This window comes from Podarcis melisellensis, assembly GCF_964234715.1.
Source record: "Podarcis melisellensis genome assembly, chromosome: 11".
Taxonomy (NCBI): domain Eukaryota; kingdom Metazoa; phylum Chordata; class Lepidosauria; order Squamata; family Lacertidae; genus Podarcis; species Podarcis melisellensis.
Window position 1 is genome coordinate 60,153,959 of NC_138543.1, and position 8,310 is coordinate 60,162,268.

General features: G+C 49.3%; 1 protein-coding gene across 1 annotated transcript in view; it reads left to right on the top strand.

Moving 5' to 3' along the window:
• UBE2R2 (ubiquitin conjugating enzyme E2 R2) overlaps positions 1 to 6,113 on the top strand; it is a 53,650-nt gene extending 47,537 nt beyond the window's left edge. The window contains exons 4-5 of the mRNA XM_081930037.1: positions 909 to 1,043; positions 2,752 to 6,113. Of these exons, the coding sequence (XP_081786163.1) occupies positions 909 to 1,043; positions 2,752 to 2,974 (358 nt within the window). The 3' untranslated portion in view covers positions 2,975 to 6,113. The remainder of the gene's footprint in view (positions 1 to 908; positions 1,044 to 2,751) is intronic.
• The last annotated feature ends 2,197 nt before the right edge of the window (positions 6,114 to 8,310 follow it).

The following is an 8,310-nucleotide window of genomic DNA, read 5'->3' on the forward strand; positions in this document are numbered from 1 at the left end:
TTATCTTTTAAGCATGAGCTGTGGTCACACACAAGTCCAGAAGCTCATGGGGGGTTTAGTGTGGCAGTGGTGGCTGTTATTATTTATTGTGAGGCTCAAGAGAGAGGTGACGGGGCCATGGACCAGCAGAATAGTACACTGGTACCTCAGGTCAAGTACTTAATTCGTTCTGGAGGTCCGTTCTTAACCTGAAATTGTTCTTAACCTGAAGCACCACTGTAGCTAATGGGGCCTGCTGCTGCCACCGCACCGCTGGAGCACAATTTCTGTTCTCATCCTGAAGCAAAGTTCTTAACCTAAGGTCCTGTTTCTGGGTTAGCGGAGTCTATAACCTGAAACGTATGTAACCCGAGGTACGACTGTAAAGTAAAGCATTGGGTCTGAGCAACCAGGCATCTGTGTCTTTGGTGCAGAAATGTTCAGTACCTCATTGCTTTGTAAGAACTCTCACCAGCACCTCACAAAGAAGTTGAGCTGTAGTCTCCATGGAAGGTTGCTTTGCCTGTCCAGAACGTGCAAAAGTAGTGGTCGGGGTTAAGGCTGCAAGCTTCAAATTGGGGATGACCCCCCCAAGATGTTGTGAGACACCCATCCATCTCAAGGCAAAGTGACCAGGTGGCCAGAGGTGATGGGGATTGCAGCCCAACAATACCTAAAGGGTCCCAGGTCCCCCGCCCTTTCTTTAAATGGCAGGCTAGAATCCACTTGATCCCTTCCAATGAAAAATTCTCCTCCAGTGTGGTTGCTCTGTGACAAAACCTGTTCAGAATCACAACCTGCTGTTCATCCTTGCAGGTGCAGACTTGCCCAGTGCTGTGGCTCTGATTCTTTCTTTCTTTCTTCTTCTTCCCCTTCTCCTTTGCCATCTTCTTCTTCTTCCTTCTCCTCCTCCTCCTGCTTTTTCCCAGGACTATCCTACTGAGCGTCATCTCTTTGCTTAATGAGCCCAACACCTTCTCTCCGGCGAACGTCGATGCTTCGGTCATGTTCAGGAAATGGAGGGACAGCAAAGGCAAAGACAAAGAATATGCTGAGATCATTCGGTAAGCCAAGCAGAACCCGGCTCTCACTCCGGGTGGGTGGGATATCCCAATGTGGGGAGTCGGATCTCCTTTCTGGAGCCAAACCTTGAGGAATGTGTGAGAAGAACAAAGCCCCTTCCTGGTCCAGACCATTAGTCTCAGGAATATTTTAGAGGCCTTTCCCACCTCTGCTGGGTGGGAGCATGAAGATCTTGGTCTCTGCTCTGGTCCCTCTCCCAGCAGCCTGGCCTGGGAGCCAGATTTTCATTTAGGGTGTTTGTGGCCTCACATGCCCTCGCCCCTCCTCTCCCTCTCTTACTGGTGCGCCCCTCCTCCTTCCACCTGGCCTTTTCGCTTGCAAATTCCCCTCCTTGCTGGACGTGGAACTCCCAGAGAGTCGCAGTGTACCTAAACCTAAAAGGGGAAGCTGTTCCTCTTCTTTGTCTCTCCATCTCTGGCCGATACGTCCAGGCAAGCTGGTGGGACTCTTAAATCTCACCACCATCAGACCAAAACAAAGATTTTGGAGCAGTGGGTGGAGATCCTGTGTGCCTCCAGCTTTTGCTGGTCCCCAATCTGTGGTCCAGGATGATGGCAGTTGTACTCCAGCAACAGCTGGGGGGGGGACATGGCACAGATCCCTTAACCCTGCTGTAGAAGCTTCCTTACACGGGCAGAGTTTGGAGGCAGTAGCCAGGGATCCTGTGACAATACCACTGAAGCCTGACCTGCTGTGCCCCAGAACCATTGTCAGACTCAGTGGCCATTGCTTTTCCATATATGCCGACCTTGGTGTTCAGGAGACAGCCAGCCACAGAAGGGAGAGGGTGGGGGCAGGAGGACAGAGGAGAGGGGCTGTCAGGTATGTATGGTGCTCTCAAAATGTGGCACAGATTTGCACAGGTTCTTCACACATCACATAGTTATGAAGGGAGTGATGGCCACCAAATTGGATGGCTTTTAGTAGTAGTAGTAGTAGTAGTAATAAAAAAATATAAAAAATTAATTTATTATTTATACCCCGCCCATCTGGCTGAGTTTCCCCAGCCACTCTGGGTGGCTTCCAATTGAGTGTTAAAAACAATACAGCATTAAATATTAAAAACTTCCCTAAACAGGGCCGCCTTCAGTTGTCTTTTAAAAGTAAAATAGTTGTTTATTGCCTTGACATCTGCTGGTAGGGTGTTCCACAGGGTGGGCGCCACCACCGAGAAGGCCCTCTGTCTGGTTCCCTGTAACCTCACTTCTTGCAGTGAGGGAACCACCAGAAGGCCTTCGGAGCTGGACCTCAGTGTCCGGGCAGAACGATGGTGGTGGAGATGCTTCTTCAGGTATACAGGAGATTAGACAAAATTGCAGAGCTACTAGCCATAGTCGCTGTGCTGCAGTAGGAGGCAGAGTAATGCTTCTGAACACCAGTTGCTGGAAATCACAGAAGAGGAAAGGGCTGCTTTTGTGCTCGAATCCTGCTTGCTGCCTTCCCATTGGCATCTGGTTGGCCCACTGTGAAAATAGAGGCTGGATTAGATGGCCCAGTGGCCTGATCCAGCAGGCTCTGCTTAAATTCTGCAACCAGGGGAAGGGGGCTCCTTGTTCTGTCCAGGGCCAACTGGCTGGGTGTGCAATTCGGGTGCACACAGCGAAGGCCTGTTGAAGACAAGGTTACCTGCCGTGGCCGCCCAGTGGGCAGTCCTAACCGTGTGGTACCTTCCTTTCTCCCGCCTCCCAGGAAACAAGTCCAGGCCACCAAGGCGGAGGCGGAAAAGGACGGGGTGAAGGTTCCTACCACGCTGGCGGAATATTGCATCAAAACTAAAGTGCCTTCCAGTGACAACAGCTCAGATTTGCTTTATGACGACTTGTACGACGATGACATTGACGACGAGGATGAGGAAGAGGAGGAGGACGCCGATTGTTACGACGACGATGATTCTGGCAACGAGGAGTCGTGACCTGCTCCCTCCGGCCCCCGCCCCGCTCCGCCTGCTGTGCCAGAGGGGGCGAGGAGCAGCGGTAACCTAGTGACAGTTCAGCAAAAAAAAATACATATATACATGGGGGGGGAGATACCAACCAAGCCCCGCCTCCTGCTTTCTCCTGTTGTATGGATCTCGGTCTTTCCCGCCACCCCTTCCTCTTCTGTTTGGAAGGAAGCCCCTCTGCAGAACGTCACCATTCTTGCATTCTTCCCAGCCCCCCCCCCCCGTCACTTGTGTTCTGGGTTTTTGTTTTTTTTTCTCTCTCGAGGAAAGGAAGAAAGCGATGCTCTTTCCGCACACACCCCCTTCTCACTCTCCCCGCCGCCTTTTCCAGGAGCATTCACAACCTGACTCAAAACAGGTTTGCTCTGTCTTTAGGATCTTGAATTAAACAGTCTTTGATCAAGATGTTTAATGTATTTAACGCCGGAGACTGTGGGGGGCTGCTCCCCACGAGCTGCATTTAAACAGGGACAAGTACAAATGCAACTCTGCTGCAGAGCACTTCCCGAGGTTTCGCTGCTGCTCCGTTGACGATGACCGCGTGCGCACTTGTTTAGCCTTGTGGTGGTGGTTTTTCTCTCCTCTCTCCCCCCTCCCTTCCTAAGGTGTTGGGCAGAGAGCCTAAGCTCCATTGTACTGAGCTTGACAAGATTTGGTGCTGAAAGGTCCAGTATTCCATTTCAGTTCTGCTAAGTGCGTGTGGGGAGGGGGACAGACGGGTGGTTGGGGGGAAGGATCTGCTCCCCCTCCCCACCCAGAGATTTGGGGTGGGGAGAGGGTGGTGGTTGTCTTGTGATATGAACCTTCCAATAAACACTTCAAAACTCTCTGTATTCTTGTCCCACTGAGCCCTTTTAGTTGCTGGTCTTCCGTAGGGGATAAATGCTGGCAGCTGTGGCCCCTCCGAATGCAGAGCCCCAGCAGCCTCTTAGTTCTGGGCAAAGGTAGTGGAAACGCTGTGGCCTGCCACTTTCCTGCAGGGGCCCCAGCCCTGGCAAGCGCTCTCTGAGCCCCAGCTGGGGCAGGATGCCGAAGGATCCTTGGGTGAAGGTGGCATTCATAACGCCATGAAGGCAGATGGGTGCCTGTCATGCTGTCTAGGGGAGAGCGCTCTTGCCAGGTGATGGGGGGCTGGGCCTTGGCAGGGACAGTCCTTGGGTCGGGGGGGGGGATTCCCTGAGGGGTTCCAGGCTCCCAGATCAGACTCTCAAAGGCAGATTCTAATTGCTCAACCTTGGTTGTCTTAAAAGAGACCAGAGGCCGTAGACACACCTTGTCTTAAATGTCTGGATGAGCCAGTATGAGTTAGACACATGCAAACATTCCCTTTGCTGCATGATGGCATTCGGAGCGGAGAGATGATGTTGCTGTGGAGAATTGTGTCAGCCTCGCCTGCTGCCTTCGATGCTTGTCCTGAAAGGTGGCCACCATCCTGGGATGCACAGTTCAGACAACAACAGTGTTCCAGTGGAGAAAGTTAGCTGCTCACAGCCTTGGGGATTAATGAGGGCTTCATGACCACTTCCTGCAACAGTGGTGGGTTCAGTAGACAAGGATTGGCTGTATGGTAGCTCCTGTGGCGCTCCTGTGACATATTTCTGCTAGGCCTTGAATTTACCGAGGAAAGGGAAGCGCTGTGATGAGAGACGACCGCAAGAAGAGAGGTGGAAACGAAGTGGTCCCCCCATCATGGCCGTTTCCTCTGCCCCCATTCCAGCTCAGCTTGCCTCTTGAATGTTGGGATCCCTGCTGTGAATGTTCTGCTTCTACAGGAAAGGGAGCAAGCCAGTTCCATCTGAGGTGGTCTGATGAGTTACCCCAGGTATTCACCATGACCCCACTGCTGGGACTTTAGGGGGGTGATCCTGCTTTAGAGCTGTGCATTCTTGGAGGCCTTGTGGACTCAGTAGTGCCCCACATGCACCTCTCGTGGTGGCCCAGCACCCAGCAGATAACTTGTTGGTTCCTCTGCACGGGCAGCTCATCTTTCAGTCTCCTGCTGCCTGGGGCGAGGATCTGTGCTTTTTCTAACTCCGTTGCAGCTGTGATCGGAGGGTGGCCAACTGCGTTAGCTGTTGGTGCTGCTGTGGAGTTCATATGTGGGGACTTGAACGAAGCCAGAGAGATGGGAGAGGACATGATGTTGGGCATAGTTGGCGTGTAAGCAGAGGAACTGAAATGCATAGCCCTTCCAACTAGCCATTAAGACAATTCGGAGTGTGTTTGTGTGTATGCTTTGGAGGACGTGTGTGTGTGTGTGTGTGTGTGTGTGTAGATGGGCACTGCAAGTACAGCCACCAATTCTCCCAACAGGGCAGCCAATGAAAGTTACCATTTTTTGTTCGAATTCAGGCTTGTGGGTGGCTCCTTGTCCCGAGTTGGGCGATGAGAGGAAGGAGTGGATTGTCGCTCTTGGCTCAACCTGAAATGAGGATACTGCGTCTTTCAGCTATTTCTCTCTTGTACTTTGACCGTTTTCACTGTATGCTCTCCAGTGACTTGTATTCTCAAGCTTGGTGGTGTGAGATGCATTATTATACCTCTGTCCTCCCCTCGCCGTAACACTTTTTTTTGTGGGGTGGGGAGCACCTGTTTCTGGGAGTTTGTGCTCTCCTCTTTGCTTGGCCAGGCAGACTCTCCCCAACCCATCATGATGTCACTGCCTGCTGACTTGCTGGCTTCCTTGTTCTTGAGATCCAACCAACCCACCGAAATGCAACTATCAAGCTACTTAAAGAGATTGAGGACAAATGTTTACTGGAGCCAGCGGTCGGTCGCCTGGTTCTCTCCTATCCCACCCGTGTCTGCGTTTACATTTCCAACTCAGAAACCAATTCAGATGCAGTTCTTAAATCCTTCTGAAACCAGCAGGGAGCACTAGAATTCTATCTTGATATGTTCTTTTTTTCAGTGCTAAAATCCTGGATGTTTTTCTTCCTCCCACTCCCTCTCGCCCACTTTGGTTGATGCAACTTACCAGACCAGGTTTAACTAATGCATATTTTTCTTTTTGTGTTTTGTCTCCCTTTCCTTTGGTAATTTAGTTTTGGTTTTTTTCTGCACATCTGTCTACTAATAAAATGTGAAATAAACTACACCTCTATTGTTAGTTCCCTCTTCGAAAGCCACCTTGATTAGTTAACACAGGCTTACGTGTCTCACATGAGGTGAGACCTCCTGTAATCTCTCCCCCTGGCCCCCAATCCATTTGCTTCTCCAACTGCTTTGCAAAACTGATCGCCTGGAAACAGCCAGAATGTGGCCTTCCCTGTGACAAAAGACGAGAGCCCTCTCTCTAGTGGCTCCTATTGTCACTACAGACGTGTCTCACTAGGAGTGGATTGGTCCCTTCCGTGCATGTTCAGCCATGTGTTTTTCCTGCATGCATTTCTAAAACACAAAATAAGGTATGGTGTCTATGAAGCACTTCTCTGCTCATACTCGCACAGGGCTACACACAAGGAAGCTTCTGCCATTTAACCCCTTTTTTGCTTCCCCCTGCCCACAGATGTTGCATTCTGAACCCACCTGGTGCAGCTGGGGTTTGCGTGTTGATGGAGCGGGTACCAAGTGAGGTGGTAGCAGCAGTGTGTACTAGCTCATGCCATAATAGTACAGTACTCTTCAAATGTATTCTTTTCCCCCCTCTCCAAAGGTGGGTGTTGCCTTCATGAGAAAATGGGCAAGAGCCAAGAGCTTGCTCCATCCCTCCAGCTTGTGGCCTGCAAGGTAGCATTGGTTTCAGCGATCTGCAGAACAGCCAACACACAAATATAAGCCAGAACCCTCTCTGAACTCAAGAAGGCCTTACCTGAGTGTGTCAGGGCCTTGCCCCTTAACTGATGTGGATATTGAAGCAATGAAACCACCTGCCATATGCACCATAACCACAAATGGAAAAATAGGCAAAGGGTAGGAGCTGTTGGGCAACTTCTACTTAGAAAGCAATGTTTCAGTGCCATGAAGGCTACAGCAGGATATTAGGAGAAGTCACACCAAGGTAGCTCATGCTTTCAATTTTTTTGCCATTTCAGAAGGAACAGTCTCTTTACTGACTCCCTATAGGAATTGTAATAAAAAGATTTTATTTTTTTTAAGTAGACATCTTCATGTTCTTCGGGTATTTTTCTAAAATTAAATGAGTAGATGTGGATGTCTCTTAAGTTTCTTCACTGGTCTTTTAAAGAAACATTTGAGAATGGTCCATCTGTTAAGAGAACATGCCCATGTGGTTAGGTCCAGTATTATAACCCTCTACTTCCCTTAACCACAAAAATGGCAAGCTTTCAAGGAGCTTCTATGGGCCTTTGGCTAAGAATCCTGCATCCTTACTGGCAGCTACTCAAAGATACTTGGAATACAGCTTCCTTTTCCATAGACCCAACCTGGCCTGCCAATTGGTATAGTTGTATGGAAGCCTATAGGCCAGTGGTGTCCAAACTTTTTTCAAAGAGGGCCAGATTTGATAAAGTGAAGGGCCGTGGGGGCCGACCAAAGTTGTTAACCTTGGATTGAAGTTGTTGAGCTTCTTTTATGATTTTACCCCAAAGTTCCAAAGTTGCTGAGCTGCTTTTAGGATTGAAGTTTTTTTTAAGATTTTACCCCAGGTAAATTTGGCCACAGGGGCCAAATTAAACCAACTGGCGGGCCAGATTAGGCCCCTGAAACAGATTTTGCATATGCCTGCTATAGGCTTTTGTTGCAAACCTCTCCTCTGCAATAGATCCCATCTTGGGTTTTCCTGTGTGCATTCTGTTTATAGTTGTCAGCCTACCAGGGACAACTCTACCATTCTATTATATAAATGGCATTTTGCTGCATGATTCATCCATTTTATGCCTTTGCAACCTCAGTATTGGGCTAGTAATGCATGTGCCTTGCTTTTGGAAACGTGGTTTGTAGCCTAGGATTGCGCAACACCTGCTGCTGTGGTTACACCATTGCAGAGGGTTCTGCCTATGCTGCCTTTCTCTTGACCCAGGAGATAAAAAGTTCTGATTTTGCCCAACAGTTGCTTTCTCCGTGATAGCAGAAAAAAGAGATCCTAGGGCACTGATCCTACCTTTTCCTTTTATTCAGGTGCAAAGTGAAAGAAATGTGTTTTCTTAAAAGTACCACCTAAACTTGCCATTGAGCAGTTATGTAGGGTAAACTGCGTACATCTTAACATAGCACATTTAAATACTAATTTATTATGGCAGAAGCTTGTGGAAGGCAGAACCTGCATCATGAGATGGATTAAAGGGGTCTCGTGTGCTTTGATAAGAGCATGTCCAGGGTTAATACTGCTGTAAACCAAAATTATG